At 41.0% G+C, this 21,930-nt stretch overlaps 1 protein-coding gene across 1 annotated transcript; it reads right to left on the bottom strand.

Annotated features, from left to right (window-relative positions):
- Window positions 1-15,266: 15,266 nt before the first annotated feature.
- Window positions 15,267-20,773, bottom strand: LOC142662492 (nicotinamide N-methyltransferase-like). Its single transcript, XM_075840700.1, has 3 exons — window positions 20,623-20,773; window positions 16,439-16,646; window positions 15,267-16,104 (listed from the first exon to the last, which is right to left on the bottom strand). The coding sequence occupies exons 1-3, from the start codon at window positions 20,771-20,773 to the stop codon at window positions 15,681-15,683; spliced, it is 783 nt and encodes a 260-aa protein (XP_075696815.1). The 3' UTR covers window positions 15,267-15,680.
- Between the last annotated feature and the right edge of the window lie 1,157 nt (window positions 20,774-21,930).

The raw sequence follows: 21,930 nt of genomic DNA, 5'->3' as shown, positions 1-21,930 counted from the left end.
AACAAGCTGAGAAGAAGCTATACTCTCATACTACTGTAGAGTCTCTTCTCCTTACCTGACAAGCTGGGCAGGAAGCTTTTTCTATAGGCTGAGACCTGGCTGTTGGGTGGGTGACTGACCATACTTGTCCACCAGCACTCAGCTTATTGGGTCGGCCTCCTCATTGCTATACACTTTAAACACCAGGTTGCACCACACTATAAAAGTAAATGTCATAACTCTTCTTTTGTTTCTTTTTTTGTAACATGAATCAAGTGACCTATGTGACAAGGAGCATAATTTAGAGTGAAAAGCCTAAATAATTCATTTTGAGCTGCACTGACGTGACCACAATTTAAAGGAACACGAATCAGAAAGAACTATACATTCCTAATATAATCTATAATCGTAATAGATGTAACATTGTTATAAAACTTTGCAATAATCCTTTAAATCAAATAAGAAAAAAATTGCTGCAGCAAGAGAGAGTAAAACTGCAACAAAAAAGTAAAAATCAAATGGTGACCAGTATTGTGGTTTATCAATGTAATCCTCTATGATATCCTGTACCCCGTTCTGTGTAGTTTGATTATAAGTAGTATGGCTGGGCACTAAGTGTTGTCTGAGTGCATATAGCGTACAAAATTAATATAAAAGCCAACGTTCTGAACCATAGAGGATTTTTTTTTTAACTAAATGTAAATAAATAAATTAAAATCAAAATTAAAAATAGATATTAGCTTCAACGCATGACATAACATGAATAAAATACATTTATATAGTGTACTCGACACAAATGATGCAAATAATGGCGCGCTCCAGTTAGGGAGTATAAAGCAAAGGGTAATTTATACAGTGTACTAGACACAAATTATGCAAATTAACAAAATTCTCTATAAATGCCCTGATTAAAAATCATCTGCAGATATTGAAAATGTATAATGTAGGTTATCTATACGAATGTAGGTTATCTATACGATCACTCACAAGGACGTATGCATAAGTGACCTTGACTCTGAGAATAGTTCAATAGGCAGGGAGGTTTACACTATATTTTGCATTTGGTAAGGTCAGAATTAAGGGCTCATACACACTGCATAGTCCTGTGCACGGAGCTTATGCGGCAGCACACAGAGGCTGGAACTCTCCCTAGTACGTGGCCATACAGTATATGTGTGCTGCCGTATGTACGGAGATATTCTCCCCTAGAAGCAATGCTTTCTTATACCTCCTTACAACCTTCGTATACCTCCATATGAAAGAGAGGTACACTAGAGGCCCCAAGCACCGCTATAGAAGCCCTATAAAGGCTCATAAAATCAAGATTCTTAATACCTATGATAAGGAGCAGACAAATAACAATGATCTCCTCATGGAAAGCCCACAGTTATATGTTATATGTTTATCTTTATCACAATGTTCATATAATGCAAATATCCAGAAGCCGCATAATACCACATGATGTCCCAGATGATCACACAAGTTCCCAGCACTATTATAAGTACAAGGAAAGGTTCCAAAAACAAAGCGGCTATAAGAACAAATAACCAATTGCTTAAAGGGTTTTCCCACGAGGGACATTTATGAGCAACGCTGTTACTGTAAGCACCATAGAACGGAATGGTAGTTATGGAAAAAACTTAGCTTGCATGCTACGCTGCTTCTGTAACTGCCATTCACTACAATGGAAGTTACGAAAACAGCGTAGCTCAGCGAGTTTACGCTGTTTCCGTAACTTCCGACCATGTAATCAGTAAGTGGCCGGGAGACAGCGTGAGCACAAAAAGCTAGAGTAAAACATAAAAGAGAACAATATAAATTTGGTATCGCCATAATCGTATTGAGCTAAAGTCTCACCGAATTTATAGTTTGAGAGGCCTGAATCTCATCATAGGGGGTATAAAGATTTACACTAGCAAAAGGATGACAAACGACTTCTTACATTACAAATATGAGAGATACTGAGGATTCCCCTGCTTTTAATAAGTCATGATTCCTATCGACCTATATTACTTAAATGTTAGAATATTAAATTTATGTCCAAGATCAGAGCGGATATTGCCTTTCCTTATTGAGTAGAACAAAATAGGGTTTGTCCAGGGAAGATCAGGAAAAAAAGACCATAAGAAAGATATTAACAGTCTTGGGGGGCTCCCCAATCACATAAAGGGCCTTTCACACAGGCCAATGATCGGGCCAACGAGCATTCATATGAACGCTTGTTCCAGATCATTGCTCTGTGTAACAAGGCAATGATCAGTAGATGAATGAGCAAGTGCTCGGTCATCGGCTGATCTACTCGTTTAAGTTGTCGTTAGTATCGATGAACGGCACTCATTTTTACGGCCCATATAAAAGGACCATAATTCTAAAGTAGCGGTAATCATTTTTGATGCCTAAAATGCCTACTTTAATTTGTCCTAAACGTGTCTCTTTCAGGTTTTAGATCACATATCTTTTTAAAGCTCCCTTATGCAATTCATGCAGTGTATGTACGCTGCTCCTAAGACACAGATAAATATTTCCGGTTGGGTAGATCTCCCTTTGTTTCTACTAGGAAGATGCTACCTTATTAAGATGACAAGCTTTGACTGTTTTTATATATGCAGCAACCCAGGGGGACTATGGTATGACCCAGAGGGACTTTTGTTTTTTATTCTTTTGTTCTGTGGTGGCGGGAGTATCGTCGGCAGCGGTGTCGGAGCTGTGTGCCCGGGTTCGTGCACACGCTCTCACTCTTCAGCTCTTGGCAGACACTCTTCAGCTCTTGGTTCTCGCGAGATCACACAGTCTTGTCGTCCTTGTCTGCTGAGAACTGAAGAGTGAGAGCGTTTGCGCACGCGCGCACTTCTCCGACGGCGCTGCCGACGATACTCCCGCCGCCACGATTCACATTCTTCTTCTTCTCCTCCTCTTCTGTTCTGTAGCAGCGGCGAAGATGTACCTGCGCACGCTCTCCTCTCCATCTCTTGTCAGACAGTGAAGAAAACACTGTGCGATCTCGTGAGAGATATTACACAGCACAAGCAGCTGTGACACTGTCCGTAGCTGATTGTAAAGTGTCACAGTGATAGTAACACACCCCCTTGCCATTAACACGCCCCATTGACAGTTCAGGGGGTTATTTACATATCGGGTGCCAAATATAATGACACCGATATCTAAATAACGGAGGAGGAGAGGAAAAAACAATGAAAGTGAGACAGGGTTTGTGCAGTACTGCCCATGACATACTGCACTCAGCTGAACACGTATGGGCAGGTGAAAGGTTCTCTTTAAGTTATGGTGGGAGTTGTTTCCCCAGGGCACGGCCTGTGCAAATGTCTCCTGACTGGTGGAAGGTGGTGTGCCCTTAATGGTGTAATGTAAATAATAGGCAGAAGACTGTAGTAAGTTGAACAAATAAACTCACGGTTTCTTTACAGGTCAGCAATTTGCAGAACACTTTAAAGATGGGTGTGCACAATCAAATAAAACAGTTTTCCATCCATGGTCCGACTGAACTGGAGCTGGATCAAGCTTTGAGTTTCCAAATCTCACGTATTCCCTTGACTTTAGAAATCTGTTTCGTTGATGCAAATGCTGAAATAGCAATTTTTCTAACACATAACTCCCAACCGTACCGGATTCAGTGAGAAAGTCCCGGATTCCGGGTGGTGTCCCGCTGTCCCGGGCGGCCAAGTTTATGTCTCTCTGTCAACTGTATCTGCATCCACAGGACGCAGATGCAGTTGGACCAATTGCTGATTCAGGGAACCGTCAGCTCCCTGCTTCAGCATTATTTCAGAACGGAGAGGCAGAGGGAACTCCTCCACTTGCCGAGGACACCCCGGGCACAGCGCTATTTTAAATGTTGTGCCTGGAGAAGCCCTTGACATCACTGTCCATATATGGACAGTGACGTCAGTGGCTACTCCTGGAGCAGAATCCCCTGCCAAAGCATTGCCGGCACCATGGCTGGAGATTCTGCTCCTAGAGGAAAAGCATGATGTCACTGTCCATATATGATATATATGAATGTAACAGAAAAATGGATCATAATCGGCGCTGCTACCAAGTTACAATGTTTATAAGTTTAGCAGCAATTTCTCACATTTTCAAGAAAATGTCAAAAAACTATTTTTATAGGATCAACTTCAGGTCTGAAGTAGCTTTGAGGGGCCTATATTTTGGGAAACACCCATGAATCACCCTATTTTAAATACTGCACCCCTCAAAGTATTCAAAACAGCCTTTAGAAAGTTTCTTAACCCTTTGGGCGTTACACAGGAATTATACAAAAACACAGAAAAAGGCCATACTTACAAATGGACACAGCCAGGTCAGAAACGCTGATGAAGGAGAGTGAGCAGGTGCTTTAAATAATAATAGCCACTCCCACTAGTCTTGAGGGGAATGGTGTGTGTGGTGCATGGGATGTGTAGTAAGAAATAATAAATGAATAGTGTGTGTGCAAGTGTAATACTATAAGTGAAATATAGGGGGCAGTAATGAGTGAAGTGCCTCAATAGAAATAAATGGATAATGGGGTGCAAGTGTGTGAAACATGGAGGGATAGTGTGTATGTCATGAGGCACAACGTGTATAGCCAGGTAGAAGCCTATTTGTGACGCCTTGATAGTTCATAGAGCGGGCTACTCTGCTTGCTATGCCAAACAACAACACACCATGCTCTCCCAGCATCAAAGACCTGGCTGTGTCCAAGAGAAGCGAATATACGTAATAATGAAAAATACCTGGGGTATTAGTGATCATTTTGGCCAAAAGGACGCAAGCTCGCAATCCACAACAAGGATCCCCAGACTTGCATGCACCACACACACCACTCCCCTCAAGACTAGTAGGATTGGCTATTACTATTTAACCCCTTCCCGACATCCGCCGTATATATACGGCGCTGCCGGGAAGGTGTTCCCGCAAAGCGCCGTATTGGTACGGCGCAGTGATGGTGCGGGCTCAGAAGCAGTGCTGGCACCCTCCTGTAACTGGCACCCTCCTGTAATTGCCAGGACCGGAGCTATTCTCCGATCCGGCAGATTAACTCCTCAGATGCTGCGCTCAATAAAGGTTTTCACCCGACCGGCAACCGAGTGACGCAATCGCTGGGTTGCTGTGGCAATCGGACGCCAGAAAATGGCGTCCGAGTCTGCCTTGAACGGGAGCCGATGAGGACCCGCCTGTGGCGTGTCCTCATAGGCTTGCTGTCAATGAATAACTGACAGCGCTAATACACTGCACTACGTATGTAGTGCAGTGTATTAGAGTAGCAATAGGGGCATCAGGCCCTCATGTCCCCTAGTGGGACAAGTCAAAAAAGTTAAAAAAAGTTAATAAAAATGTGGTAAAACAATAAAAACACACACATTTCAAATGAAAATAAAGCTAAACTGACTTTTTTCCCATAGTAAGTCTTTTATGATGGGAAAAACCGTAAAAAAACTATACATAGTTGGTATCGCCGCGTCCGTAACGACCCAAACGACAAAATTATTATGTAAATTATCCGGCACGGTGAACGCCGTAAAAAAAACATGAAAAACAACGCCAGAATCATTGTTTTTAGATCACATCTCCTTCCAAAAAATGCTACAAAAAGTGATCAAAAAGTTACATTTACTCCAAAATAGTACTAATAAAAACGACAATTCGTCCCGGAAAAAAATAATCCCTGACACCGCTTTGTGCACGCAAAAATAAAAAAGTTATGGGTCTTAGAATATGGCGACACAGAAAACAAATGATTTTATAAAAAAAGGTGATTTTATTGTGCAAAAGCCGCAATACATTTAAAAAACTATGCATAATTGGTATCGCCGCGTACGAAACGACCCAAACGACAAAATAATTATGTAATTTATACCGCACGGTAAACGCCGTAAACAAAAACCATGAAAAACAACGCCAGAATCTTTGTTTTTAGGTCACATCTCCTTCCAAAAAATGCTATAAAAAGTGATCAAAAAGTCACATTTACTCCAAAATAGTACTAATAAAAACGACAATCCGTCCCGCAAAAAATAATCCCTGACACCGCTTTGTGCACGCAAAAATGAAAAAGTTATGGGTCTTAGAATATGGCGACACAGAAAACAAATGATTTTATAAAAAAAGTGATTTTATTGTGCAAAAGCCGCAATACATAAAAAAAAACTATAAAAATTTTGTATCGCCGTAATCGTATCGACCCGCAGAATAAAGCTAACATGTAATTTAGGGCACACTGTGGATGCCGAAAAAAAAACCAATAAAAAACTATTCCAGAATTGCTTGTTTTTGGTAATTTCCTTTACCAATAAATGAAATAAAAAGTGATCAAAAAGTAATATTTGTTCTAAAATAGTACCAATAAAATCTACAGCCCGTCTCGCAAAAAACAAGCCTGCACACCGCCCAATCAACTGAAAAACAAAAACGTTATGGCACTAGTAATGCGGTGATGAAAAACATCTCAATGCGCAGGCCGGAGGGGAACATTCCTTCAGTTTCAGGGCCCTAGTATTTAGGAACTAGGAAAGGGAAGGGACAAAGCACATCCGCTGGATGCGAGGGTGCCCGTATAATATCAGCGCAAAACTTTCCCAGGAAAATTTCCCAAACTACGAAGGAGAAAATGTCCACAAAAGGTGCAGAGTGTTACAAAAGGGGGATAAGAAAGAAAACCGTTTATCAGTGCGACACCAGCCTGTGCATAACGGATCGCTTCACAGCGTAACACACATCTATGAATAATTGTATTATTTACCCCATTATTATACCCTCTTATTATGCCCTGATGTACTCCGCACAGATTACATATACCCTGATGTTCTCCGCACAGATTACATATACCCTGATGTACTCCACACAGCTTACATATGCCACCACATTATAAACTGAAATACCAGCAATACCTCAAACAGAACTACTACCAAGCAAAATCCATGCTCAAAATGGTAGTCTTTCCCTTCTTAGCCTTACAGTGTGCCCAAACAGCAATTTATGGCCACAAGTAAGGCATTACCATACCCGGGAGAACCCGCTTAACAATTTATGGGGTAAGATTCTCTAGGGGCACAACGTATTGTGCGGTGAATAGGCAGATCAGTGGAGAAATTGCAATTTTCACTTTGCACCATCCACTGCGTATTAATTTCTGCAAAACACCTGTGGAGTCTAAATTCTCACTGCACCCCTTGATAAATGCCTTTAGGGGTGTAGTTTCTAAAATGGGGTCACTTTTGTTTGGTACATCAGTGGTTTTGCAAATGCAACATGGCATCCGCAACCAATTCCAGCAAAATCTACGCTCCAAAAGATAAATACCGCTCCTTTTCTTCTGAATGCTCCCATATATGTAAACAGCTGATAACCACATGTGGGGTGTTACCGTACTCAGGAGAAATTACTTTACAAATGTTGGGGTGCTTTTTCTTCTCTATTCCTTGTAAAAATGAAAAATGTTGATCTAAAACTACATCTTGTTGGAAAAAAAAATTGTATTTTTAATTTTCATGGCTTAATTCTAATTAATTCAGCAAAACACCTTTGGGATCAAAATTTTCACTATACCCCTAGATGATTCCTCAGGGGGTGCAGTTTCCCAAATTGAGTCACTTTTGGGGTGTTTCCACTGTATTAGTACTACAGGGGCTCAGCAAATGTGACATGGCGCCCAGAAACCATTCCAAAATCCATATGGTGCTAGTTCCATTCTGAGCCCTACCGTGTGTCTAAACAGATGTTTGTGACCACATGTGGGGTATTGTTTTACTCGGGAAAAGTTGCTTTACAAATGTTATGATGCTTTTTCTCCTTTAGTCCTTATGGAAATGAAAAAAAAAATACCTAAACCTACATTTTCTTTGAAAAAATGTACATTTTCATTTTTACGACCTACTTCCAATAAGTTCTGTAAAACACCTGTGGGTTCAAACTGCTCACTGTATCCCTAGATAATTTCCTCATGGGGTGTAGTTTCCAAAATGGGGTCACATGTTGGGGGTTTCCACTGTTTTGTCCCCTCAGGGGCTTTTCAAATGCGACATGGCCTCCGCAAACCATTCCTGCTAAATTTGAGTTCCAAAAGCCAAATGGCGCTCTTTCCCTTCTCAGCCTCGCCGTGTCTCCAAACAACCGTTTATTACCACATGTGGGATATTGTTTTACTCGGGAGAAATTTATTTACAAATTTTATGGTGCTTTTTCTCCTTTAGTCCTTGTGGAAGTGAAAAAAAAATTAGCTAAACTTACATTTTATTTGAAAAAATGTAGATTTTCATTTTCACAGCCTACTTCCAAAAATTTCTGCAAAAACCTGTGTGGTCAAAATGCTCACTATACCCATAGATAATTTCCTCAAGGGGTATAGTTTCCAAAATGGGGTCACTTGTTGGGGGTTTCCACTGTTTTGTCACCTCAGGAGCTTTGCAAATGTGACATGGCCTCCGCAAACCATTCCTGCTAAATTTGAGCTCCAAGAGCCAAATGGCGCTCTTCCCCTTCTAAGCCCTGCCGTGTGTCCAAACAACCGTTTATTACCACATGTGGGGTATTGTTTTACTCGGGAGAAATTGCTCTACAAATGTTGTATTGCTTTTTCTACTTTAGTTCTTTTGGAAATGAAAAAAAAATTAGCTAAACCTACATGTAATTTGAAAAAATGTAGATTTTCATTTTCATGGCCTAGTTCCAAAAATTTTTGCAAAAAAACTGGCTGGTCAAAATTCTTGCTACACCCCTAAATAAATTCCTCAAGGGGTGTAGTTTCCCAAATGGGGTCACTTTTGGGGGGTTTCCACTGTTTCAGTTCCACAAGACCTGTTCAAAGCTGACATGGTGCCTAAAATATAGTCTAATAAAAAGGAGGCCCAAAACCACCAGGTGCTCCTTTGCTTCTGAGGCCGGTGGTTCAGTCCAGTAGCCCACTAAAGCCACATGTGGGATATTTCCTAAAACTGCAGAACCTGGGCAATAAATATTGTTGCATTTCTCTGGTAAAACCTTCTGTGGTGCAAAAAAAATGGATTCAAAATGAATTTCTGGAAAAAAATAATGAACTTTGTAAATTTCACCTCTACTTTGCCTTAATTCCTGCGCAATGTCTAAAGGGTTAAGAAACTTTCTAAATGCTGTTTTGAATACTTTGAGGGGTGCAGTTTTTAAAATGGGGTGACTTATTGGGGGTTTCTAAGATCTAAGGACCTCAAAGCCACTTCACAACTGAACTGGCCCCTGTAAAAATAGCATTTTGAAATTTTCTTGAAAATGTGAGAAATTGCTGCTAAAGTTCTAAGCTTTGTAACGTCCTAGAAAAATAAAAGGATGTTCAAAAAACTATGCCAAACTAAAGTAGACATATGGGGGATGTTAATTAGCAACATTTTTGAGTGGTATAACTGTCTGTCTTACAAGCAGATACATTTAAATTGAGAAAAATGTAAATTTTTAGCAACTTTTGGCTAAATTTTGGTGTTTTTCACGATTAAATACTGAATGTATCTTGCAAATTTTGCCAGTAACATAAAGTCAAATATGTCACGAGAAAACTTTCTCAGAATCGCTTGGATAGGTAAAAAAGCATTCCGGAGTTATTACCACATAAAGTGAAACATGTCAGATTTGAAAAATGAGGCTCTGTCAGGAAGGTCAAAAGTGGCCACAGTGGGAAGGGGTTAAAGCAAACTAGAGGTGAAATTTTCAAATGTGTCTTTTTTTTTTTTGCAGAAATAAATTTTTGGTCTATTTTTTTTGTAACAGAAAGTTTTACCAGAGAAAAGCAACTCAACAGGTATTGCCCAGATTCTGACGTTTTTAGAAATATCCCACATGTGGCTCTAGTGTGCTTATGGACTGAAGCACAGGCCTCAGAAGCAAAGGAGCACCTAGAGAATTTTGGGGCTTCCTTTTTATTAGAAAATATTTTAGGCACCATGTCAGGTTTGAAAAGCTCTTGCGGTGCCAAAACAGTGGAAATCCCCCATAGTGACCACATTTTGGAAACTACAGCCCTTGAGGAAATTTTCTAGGGTTATAGTGAGCATTTTGCCCCCCCCCCCATTTTTTTGCAGAAATTATTGGAAGTAGGCGGTGAAAATTAAAATCTACATTCTTTCAAAGAAAATATGGGTTTAGCTAATTTTTTCTAATTTCCAGGACTAAAGGAGAAAAAGCACCACAACATTTGTAAAGGAATTTCTCCCGAGTAAAACAATACCCCACATGTGGTCATAAATGGCTGTTTGAATACACGGAGCACCATTTGGCTTTTGGAGCTCAAATTTAGCAGGAATGGTTTGCGGAGGCCATGTCGCATTTGCAACGCCCCTGAGGGACCAAAACGTGAAAACGCCAAAAAAAGTGACTCCATTTAGGAAACTACACCCCTTGAAGAATCCATCTAGGGGTGTATTGAGCATTTTGACCACACAGGGGTTTCATAGTTTTTATTAGAATTGGGCATTGAAGATAAAAAAAAAATCGTTTTTTTCCAATGAGACGTAGCTTTAGCTCAAAATGTTTAATTTTCTCAACAAATAAAGAAATAATGGTTCCCAAATATTTGTAAAGCCACTTCTCTGGAGTACGGAAATACCCCATATGTGGTCATAAACTGTTGTTTGGGCACATGACAAGGATCAGAAGGGAAGGAGCGCCATTTGGCTTTTGGAGCACAGATTTTGCTGGATTGGTTTCTTGACACCATGTCGCATTTGCAAAGCTCCTAAGGTACCAGTACAGTGGAAACTCCTCAAAAGTGACTCCATTCAAAAAACTACACTACTTGAAGAATTCATCTAGGGGTGTAGTGGGCATTTTGAACCCACAGGTGTTTCATAGATTTTATTAGAATTGGGCAGTGAAAATAAAAAAAAAACCTTTTTCTTCAATAAGACGTCGTTTTAGCTAAAAAAAATTCACTTTCTCAAACAATAAAAGAAAATAGGAACCCCAACACTTGTAAAGCAATTTCTCCCGAGTACGGCAATACCCCATATGTGGTCATAAACTGCTGTTTGGGCACAGAGTAGGGCTCAGAAGTGAAGGAGCGCCATTTGCTTTTGGAGTACAGATTTTGCTGGATTGGTTTCTGGGCACTATGTCGAATTTGCAAAGTCCCTGTGGGACAAAAACAGTGGATCCCCCCAGAAATAACCGAATTTTGTAAACTACACCCCTCAAGGTATTCACCTGTGGGTGTAGCGAGCATGTTAACCCCGCAGGTGATTGGCAGAAATTGGTGTGCACTCGATGTAGCAGAGTGAACATGGGATTTTTTCCATAGATATGCCAATATGTGGTGCCCAGCTTGTGCCACCATAACAAGACACCTCTTTTATTATTATGCTGCGTTTCCTGGTTTTAGAAACACCTTACGTGTGGCCCTAATCTTTTGCCTGGACATTTGACAGGGCTCAGGAGTGAAAAGTATTGGATCACAATTGCAGAGGCTCTGATGTGAAGTAATAAAATAAACCCCTGAGATGTGACCCCATTTTGGAAACTGCACCCCTCAAGGCATTTATTAAGGGGTGTAGTGAGCATCTTCTCCCCACAGGTCTTTTCCATAAATGATTGCGCTGCGGAAGGTGCAAAGTAAAAATTTCCATGTTTCCCTAGATATGCTATTTCAGTGGCAAATATGTCGTGCCGAGCTTGTGCCAAGCATTGTTAAAAAGGTTCTCCCGGGTATGGGGATGCCATATACGTGGAAGTAAACTGCTGTTTGGGCACATTGTAGGGTTCAGAGCGGAGGAAGCACCATTTGGCTTTTGGAGTGTGGATTTTGCTTGGTAGTAGTTTTGTTTGGAGTCTTACTGGTGTTTCCGTTTATAATGTGGGGTACATGTAAGCTGGGCAGAGTATATAAGGGGCATAGTCAGGTGGTATAATAATGGGGTAAATAAAACCAATAAAATAATCCATAGATGTGTGTTACGCTGTGAAGCAATCCTTTCTGCACAGGCCAGTGTTGCACTGATAAATGTCCTTTATTATCCCCCTTTTGGTTCACATTCCGCACCTTTGCAGTTTGGGGAATTTTGCTGGGAAGTGTTGTCCTGGTATAATACGGGCACCCTCGCTTCCAGCAGACATGTTTGGGCCCTTCCCTTCCTGGTTCCCTAATTTTAGGGGCCTTGATAATTCACCACTTGAAACAGAAGAAATTTTCCCCTCGGGCCTGTACAACTGCATATTTTTTTCTTTCCTGATTTATTGGAGCCTTAACTTATTTTATATTTTCATAAAAGTAGTGACTTGAGGGCTGTATTTTTGCGGGACGAGCTGTCGTTTTTATTGGCACCATTTTTGGGTACATGCGACTTTTTGATCACTTGTTATCCTTTTTTTTTTGGGAGGCAAGGTGACCAAAAAACAGCAATTCTGGCATACATTTTTAGTTCTTTTTACACAGAGTTCACCACCCATCATAAATTACATGTTACCTTTATTCTGCGGGTCAGTCCGATTCCAGCGTTACATTATTTATGGCAATTTTTATGTTTTACAACTTTTTGCACAATAAAATAACTTTTGTAAAGAGAATGTATTTTTTCTGTCGCCAATTTGAGAGCCATAACTTTATATTTTTTTCATCGCGGAGTGGTATGAGGGCTTGTTTTTTGCGAGACGAGTTAGGGCATGACCACACGTGGCGGATTTCCTCCGCAACTGTCCGCATCAATGCCGCACAGAATCTGCGTTGCAGATTCTGCTGCGGATCTGCACAAAATGTGCAGTAAATTGATGCGGACTAGCTGCTGCGGCTGCGGGAAAAGTGCTTCCCTTCTCCCTATCAGTGCAGGATAGAGAGAAGGGACAGCACTTTCCCTAGTGAAAGTAAACGATTTTCATACTTACCGGCCGTTGTCTTGGTGACGCGTCCCTCTTTCGGCATCCAGCCCGACCTCCCTGGATGACGCGCCAGTCCATGTGACCGCTGCAGCCTGTGCTTGGCCTGTGATTGGCTGCAGCCGTCACTTAGACTGAAACGTCAACCTGGGAGGCCGGACTGGAGACAGAAGCAGGGAGTTCTCGGTAAGTATGAACTTATATTTTTTTGACAGGTTGCTCTATATTGTGATCGGTAGTCACTGTCCCGGGTGCAGAAACAGTTACTGCCGATCGCTTAACTCTTTCAGCACCCTGGACAGTGACTATTTACAGACGTCTCCTAGCAACGCTCCCGTCATTACGGGAGCCCCATTGACTTCCTCAGTCTTGCTGTAGACCTAGAAATACATAGGTCCAGCCAGAATGAAGAAATGTCATGGCAAAAAAGCAAGACGCATCCGCAGCACACATAACATGTGCATGACAGCTGCGGACTTCATTGCGGAATTTAGAATCTCCATTGAAGTCAATGGAGAAATTCCGCCATGAGTCCGCCACTGCTCCGCAACAGACAGAGCATGCTGCGGACACCAAATTCCGCTCCGCAGCCTATGCTCCGCAGCGGAATGTTACGCATCGTCTAAACGAACACTTCTAAATAGAAGTGGAAGTCAATGCAAAAACGGCTCCGCTGCGGATTAACGCTGCGGAGTGTCCGCAGCGGAATTTAAGTGAAATTCCGCCACGTGTGAACCCAGCCTTATAGTTTTTATAGGTACCATTTTTGGATACATGCAACTTTTTGATCACTTTTTATTTAAATTTTTGGAAGACAAAGTGACCAAAAAAACAGCAATTATGGCAGTATTTTTTAGTTTGTTTTTTACGGTGTTCACTGTGTGAGATAAATAACATAATATTTTTATAGTTCAAGTCGTTACGGTCGCAGCGATACCAAATGTGTATGGTTTATTATTTTTTTCAATACTAAATGACTTGATAAGGGAAAAAGGGCGATTGTATTTTATATTATTACTTGAAACTTTTATTGTGTTTTTTACAACTTTTATTTTTAATTTTTTTACATTTTTTTTTTTACATTTTTCTTTAGTACCACTAGGGGACTTGAAGCTCCAACTGTTTGTTTGATGTTCTAATACATTGCACTACCTATGTAGTGCAATGTATTAGAACTGTCAGCTGTTCACTGACAGCAAGCCGATCATGCTCTGCCTCCGGACGGGGCCTGATCGGCTTCCGTAATGGCAGACAGGAAGCCATTGTTAGGCCTCCTGTTGCCATAGTAGCAGTCTCCAACCTTGCCATCGCATGGCAGGCTGACGATTTGCTACATACTGCTAAGATGCAGTGACAGCGATCGCATTAGATCGCTGCATTGAAGGGGTTAATAGCAGGAATCAGAGCTAGCTCCGGTTCCTGCCTTTACAGTAGGATGTCCGCTGTAGCATACAGCGGACACCCGCTGCTGATGACGTCGGCTCAGCTACTGAGCTGGAAGCTGAGCCGGTGCCATCTTGCCGATGGTACCGGAAGCCTTTTAGGCCTCGCCGACAAGCTGGGCATAGGAGGCTTTCATTGCTGGCAGACCGGGAGGTAAGTATTAGGCCTCCGATCGCTTTTGTAGCCACCGGAAACTCAGCGATCACGTTGCTGGGGTGCCGGTGACTAAAAACTCCTTACATGCTGCGATCTCTATTGAATGCAGCATGTGAGGGTTTAATTGGCCAGATCGGAGGCTGGCCGATACCTCAGCTGTAACATACAGTTGGCGCCCGGCGGTGATGTCGCTGGCTCAGCTTCTGAGCCAGCTCCTTCTCCTTCACGTCCAGTTATGTGGAATTGCGTTAAAAGACCAGTTCCAATCAAGTAACTGTACGTGAAAATGGGGGAGGGGGTTAGTAATCTTTATCTATCGATCCACAACTGTCTATTTCTATATACGCCGTTTATTACCCAGTTTGGAAAAACATGAAATATCCTCCCATCAGAAGAAACAATGGAGGGAGGTTCTGGATCCAGAGGTGTCAGTGGAGGAAATATCTTCTAAATTTATTACAGGATATTTTAGGATAAAGAAGATGGTAATCTCAGATTCGTGGAGAGAGGTCATGTTTCGTCTTATACACAGAACATACTATCATTTAGATTTACCCTTAGAAAAATATATAGGGAATAACAGAGATTGTCCGAAATGTGGTCTAGTATGTATTATTCTGTATCACAGTTTTGGGAAGGAGATATCATCTCTTTTATAATAAATTACAGATAGTAGAATAATAGAGAACCCAAGGCTTTATCTATTTCATGAGGTTTCCTCAGTGACTCCAGTATCAGTATTATCTCAGGTCATAGTTCATATAGTGTTGATGACGGCAGAAAGAACTGTATTAAAATAATGGCTCTACACACAACCACCGGATCTGGGCCTGCTGCGGGAGTCACTCAGGAAACTCATGTACTTAGAGAAATTGGAGGTAGAGAAAGCATTAGGGGAACTTTTTTTTTTTTTTTTTAAAGCGTTAGGGGCCTTATACAGCGAAAATGATCTTGGAAGAAGATAGGCATCATTTAATGGAACATATAGATATATATAGGACCTTGTGATTTATGTGATTTGTTTGACAACATTTCTCTCAGCTCTCTGTCTTTGTTGATGGGAGATGAGTCATGAGGCACAAGAGAGAGGGAGGGGGATTTTTTTTTACATTAGTGTTTTTTATATTTGTCAATGTATGTTTTTTAAAATGTAATACAATCTGAAAAATTATTTTCTTACTATTCTATACGGCACGGACGCGTCTTTTTGATTGTTAGATTTTTTTTAAGCTTGACATATGAAGTAATGACATGCAGACTTTGTGAGTTTCAACCTACTTCTCCTTGTGAGCTACAATAGAAAAAAAAGCCTTATAGTCAGTAAGGTCACTCACAGCCGTTCTCTCCTTGACCTTACAGTAATCAATGATAAAGCCTTCCCCAACTAGAGCTTTCCTGACAAAATCCTCATCATATGTGAAAGCGTGGAACTTGTCTTTACCGATTATAAAAAAAGTTGCATCTAAAGCCCCAATTATTATGAGGTGTCCTCCAGGATTCAGCAACCTAGAGAACTTCCTCAGATATCTGATGTAATCATCTTGATCTTTGCTGATAACGTCCAGAAGACAATCACTGATGACACAATCGGCTGGTGGTAAGACCAGCGGGTCTGTGATATTCTCTTTCTCCAGGTCGCATTTCACAATATGTTGAATGGCTGATCTCAGTTTTCCTTCTTTGTCCTCAAACTGATCACTGAAAAATAAAAAGATAAGGAAAGTGATTGTCCCACAGTCAACATCAACACGGTGGCTCAGGACTTAGCCCTGGACTATTGACTTGCAATACTAGTGGTAAGACTTGAAATATTCCAATGCTGATGCACTGTCAGGCATAAACTGTGCTTTTCAAGCATTTATTTATATGATACTGCCCCCTACAGATAAGAATATTTAACTGTGTGTAATAGAATTTTTAAGTTTGACTTAAGCATTAACAGAGCACACATTTTTGTGAACCTTTTTTGTTGTATCAGGAGCAACAATCACAATGACGGTGGTTTCCCTTGATATTTGGACAAAAACTTCACCTGTTTTCTTCTTTCTCTTGTAGAAGTGTTGATGTGTGGCCCCAATAAAATGCTCCCGTACGTTCGTCCACCCATCTCTTCAGCTCCATGATGCATCTGTTATTGGCCTTCAGGACTATGATGTTTTTGAAAAACTCACAGGCTGAATATAGATGATGAACTAAGGAACCAGGACTGAGGTCAATCAAGATGTCTCCATTAATATGACCTGCAGAAAAAAAATCTCAACACTGAATCATCCAATACGTTAAACCCTCACAGATTATTTGAATAAACAAGGGCATATGTCTGTATCACTTCTATCAAATTATGTAAATATTGGACAATACCCAAAAATAAAAAAAACAGGTAAAGGCTGGGTTCACATAGAGTTGTTTTCAGGCAGAAAATCTGACTCATAATTCCGTTTTGCATTTTGTGGCAGATTTTGCTCTGCCTGCACACTGATTTTCGCGGCGTGTTTCGCCCGAGGCCATTGAGCGCCGCGGGCAAAAAATGCAGCGAAATACGCTTTCTCTGCCTCCCATTGATGTCAATGGTAGGTCAGAGACGTAAACGCCTGAAGATAGGACTTGTCGCTTCCTTTTCCCGCAAGCCATTTTTTCAGTTCGCAGGAAAAAATTGGCTCCGCCTCCCATTGAAATCAATGGGAAGCATTTTCGTCAGTTTTTTGGGTATTCACGTAAAAAAACTTGTCTAAAAACTCAGTGTGAACTGACCCAAACTAATATTTAAATGTTTTATAGAGAGGGATTTGGTGATATTTATCTCATACTTCTCACTAGTACATTAGGAGCAGTCCCACCAAAGTTATAATTATTTAGTTAGAAGACTAGAAAGGAGAAGGAAGGCTCATGGGACAGTAAGTAGAACCATCAAAAAGTCTTCAATTGAATATTAAGGTGAGGTGCTCATCTGATGGGATAATATATAGTTTACCCTATGTGTCCTCAATAACCAGGGGTGTAGCTGCTCACCTGGAAATAGGAGTAAGCAAACATGGGGCGCTCCTGTGTAATATAGTCCATATATAGACCCACCTGACTGGATAGCATATTCTAAGACAACACACTAGTAACACAGAAATCCTGAGGGTATGTGCACACACACTAATTACGTCCGTAATTGACGGACGTATTTCGGCCGCAAGTAGTGGACCGAACACAGTGCAGGGAGCCCGGCTCCTAGCATCATACTTATGTACGATGCTAGGAGTCCCTGCCTCTCCGTGGAACTGCTGTCCCGTACTGAAAACATGATTACAGTACGGGACAGTTGTCCTGCAGCGAGGCAGGGACTCCTAGCATCGTACATAAGTATGATGCTAGGAGCCCGGCTCCCTGCACTGTGTTCGGTCCGGGACTTGCGGCCGAAATACGTCCGTCAATTACGGACGTAATTAGTGTGTGTGCACATACCCTAATAAGGTGTCCCAAAGGAAGATATAGTTTCAGATCTTCAATTAAACTCATTATGCAGTCTCAGAAATCCTAGGAGTAGACATTATTGTCTTGGAAACTTTTTTGAGAAAATAAATTCTACTCTTTAAGGATTTATGAGCTTCATTTTGGTTCCTTCAGTGTCATTGAGGAATCATATCTAGAGTTTCACTAATGACACCTGTGGTTTCTGATTTCTAGACTATACTTCACAGGTGTGCCTTCTGTTAGCTCTTTCTACACATTTTTTCTGGATCTACCCTATGATGACATTTTGCCCCTGTAACGTCTATGGCCGGGGGTCGTCGTCCTGACTTACCTCTTGACTATCCCGGCCATGGACATCCCTCTTCACAGCGTCAGCTCCCTCCAGGGAGATGCTGGCACTGTCTTTCGGCTCCTCGGACTGATTCCCGCAGGGCGCGCGTGCCCGCGCGTGCACGGTCTTAAAGGGCCAGTACACGTCCAGCTGTCACCTATCAATTATCAGCCCAAATGGCTGCTGGACTATAATTAGGGGCTCTGCCCACTGGTTCCTTGCCTGACCGTTGTTGTATACCTAAGTTTGTCTTGCTAAAAGTCTGCCAGTGTTTTCTATTTCCCAGTGTCACCCGTTCCTGCTGCCTATACCCTGTATCCCGTGCTAACGTATCTACAAGTGAAAGTCAAGTCGTGTCTTCCCGCTGCATCCGCGGCGTCACCTGCTCTGAAAGTCAAGTCGTGGCTTCCCGCTGCATCCGCGGCGTCATCTGCTGTGAAAGTCAAGTCGTGTTCCCGCTACCGTCTACATTGCCTCAGGTACCCGTTCAGACATTGTTTTGTACCTTGTTGGCCAGCTGCTACTCCATGTTATGACAGCCCCTTTTAGTATTTGAGTTCTTGTGATGTGACTGGATCTGTCACTGTGTAGAATCTACCAATTAATAAGCCTTCTGAGCTGTTATTCATGTGCTCTCTAATGTGACGAAGAAAGTGACATCTCCATCCCAATATGACAACAAACTATAAATATGAGAATTATGGAAACATTTTATTATTTCTGCCATTAGTGGAACCTGAGAAGAAAATGATTGTTGGTGCATTTAGTTTCCAAGTATGGATATTTTTTATGGAACAGCAATAACATAGTTGGAAGAAGTCAGAAAATGACAGTAGCGCAAATTGTCAGATAACAGCAGATTTAACTTCCTAAGCCACCATGACACACTTTTACATCATGGAGAGCCTTAAGTAAAGACACCATGACATACAGGTACATCATGGTCATCGCGCAGGTAGGGGATCTGTGCCTATGTGATCAGCAGCCGGAGCCCGAAGGTGGTTGACTGCCGGGCTCCTGCTGTAATGATCGATGTCAGAGAAACTTCTGATCCCAGCCTTTAACTCATCGATGTCCCTAATTATTCCAAAGCATTATACCAGGCACCCCCACATTTGTTTAAACATATTAATTATATTGTACTGCGCATTGCATAAAATAATTTTTGCCTTTTTAACCCATCTCCCCCTGCCCCCCCCCCCCCAAAGGTATAAAAGTTATTGAATAAATGATATGCACCCCAAAAAGGTACAATTAAAACTAAAACTCTTCAGGGGAAAAATAATCCATCATACAGCTATGTTGATGGAAAAATAAAAAAGGGGTTACACAAAAATTATATTTTTTAATAAAGCTTGCTTTTATTGTGCAATAAATCTAAAACTTTGAAAAATATATATTTCAATTTGACTTCTAATGACCCTTAAATTAAAGTTAACATGATATTTATACCATGTTCTAAACATCATAAAAAACACAAAAAATGACAGAAATTAAATTTTTTCTCGATTTTATCCTAACAAATGTACAAAGATAAACAAACTGATTGTATGAACCTCAAAATGGTGCCAATAAAAACTACAACTCATCCCGAAAGGCACAATCCATCATACAGCTACGTCGCCAAAAAAGTTATGCCTCTTAAAATACGGCAATGAAAAAAATAAATATATAGCTTGGTCTTGAAAGACGAAAATAGGCCATTTCTAAAGGGTAATTTAGTTGCCCTTCATCATTCCCCAAAAGATTTGCAGGGTTTTGGAGAACACAGAGTTAGGCTATGTGCACACGCTTACTAAAAAACGTCTGAAAATATGGAGCTGTTTTCAAGGAACAACAGCTCATGATTTTCAGACATTTTTCTAGCAACTCACATTTTTCGCTGTGTTTTTTACGGCCGTTTTTGGAGCTATTTTTCTATAGAGTCAATGAAAAAAGGCTCCAAAAACAGCTCAAAAAGTTACATGCACTTCTTTTTCACAGGCGTCTTTTTATGTGACGTTTTTAAAAAACGGCCGCGTAAAAAACGCCCCATTAGAACAGAACGCCGTATTTCCCATTGAAAACACTGGCCAGATGTTTTTAGGCGTTCTGTTTCCGATTATTCAGCCGTTTTTCGGCACGTTTACGGCCTTAAAAACAGCCGAAAATAGCCCGTGTGAACATACCCTTAAAAACAATGATTTTACTAAAACCTGAGACTTTATTATTTTTTCAAAATAATCAATGACCCTGACTTTACTCTGCTCCTTGGCATTTTTCGGTTGACTGGGGCAATGTAGTCGCCTCCTCTGACCTCACACATACCCAAACAAAAACTAATTTGCTTCATTTATATGCAGTTGTTACAATTTTTTTAATCAATTAAACCTAAAACAATATACATGTCAATGTGTCTTAGGAGTAAGTAAAATCAGGATACATACCCACTGTGAAAACTTCTCTAAGATTCTCAATAGGAAATTTCAAGGTGTCATCTCCAAAGGCCATGTCAGGTTTATCTGAAAAGTAATCCTCCAGATGTTGTCTGGAATCAAAGCCATGTACATGATAGAGTTTATGGGGACTGGAATCCATCATCTACTCTTGTATCACAGACGGGGTGACTACCTCTAGACCGGGGCACAAGGTCTTTATATAATTACCAGGATTCAATTTACAAAGTGTGTAACTAAGAATAACTTATCACATGATGACTTATTATCTTCATGAGCCGGTCATGGGAACTTGTGTTATAATAAATTCACATAGAGAAATAATGATCTTTAAAGAAACAAATCTATTTTATTGTTAAAGGACCAGTGTCACGAAAAAAAAATTCTTTAGATCAATTTGACTTTAGTGTGTTATTACATTTTTTTTTACTTATTTGTGTGTTTGTGTTTTACTTTTTTTTATTTTTTCACTTTTTCTTCCCTATGGGGGCTGCCATTTTTTTTTCCATTTCTGTATGAGTCGATTAACGACACATAGAGACATGGAATACGGCACATACAGTCCCATAGTGAATGCGAACGGGGCCCGTTCCATCCACTATGCTGTACGCCGTCTGTGTGGGAACGGCGCATGCGCCGCTCCCACACAGTTCAAGTTGAACTGTGTGACGTCCGGCGCCATTTTCCTGTGGACCGGAAGTCGCAGCCGGACAGTAAGATTACTACTTCCGGTCGCGGCTTCTGGATTTGTGCACTTGGAGTGGCGGTAGCAGACGGAGCGGACGGACCGGAGGGAGCGGCGGCGGCAGGAGCAGGTAAGTTATTTCTATGTATGTTCGTGTTTTAGTGTGTGTTTACTACTGTATGTTAACCTACTACACTGTGTGTTAGCTCAAAAAATGGCGACACACAGTGTAGGAGGTTTGACCGTTCAATCCCCTCGTTTTTCCCGGCACTAGCCAGGATAAAGGAGGGGGGGTTCTGAGAGCTCACTAGAGCGAGTGAGTTTTCTCAAATTTTGCAGCATAAAGCAATTTGGTTTAAAGTAACAATGAGACAAATAAAAACAACAAGAAACTTGCCGATTTGTCCGTTTGTAATAGATTCTCAAAAAAAGTGTATGATTAATCATGAAATAGTGGTTTAAAGGGGATGTCCATTTTATAAAACCCATCTTAATATATCATATTAGGAACCCCTTTAACTCTGAAGTAAAGGGGTTATACCATTAATCATTTTCATACCAAAAGTACAGAAATTCTGTTAATAGCTGTTACAAAGTAATTTGTATTGTTTCCA

Source organism: Rhinoderma darwinii, chromosome 10 (genome assembly GCF_050947455.1).
Source record: "Rhinoderma darwinii isolate aRhiDar2 chromosome 10, aRhiDar2.hap1, whole genome shotgun sequence".
NCBI lineage: Eukaryota > Metazoa > Chordata > Amphibia > Anura > Rhinodermatidae > Rhinoderma > Rhinoderma darwinii.
This window is presented reverse-complemented; position numbering and strand designations above follow the sequence as displayed.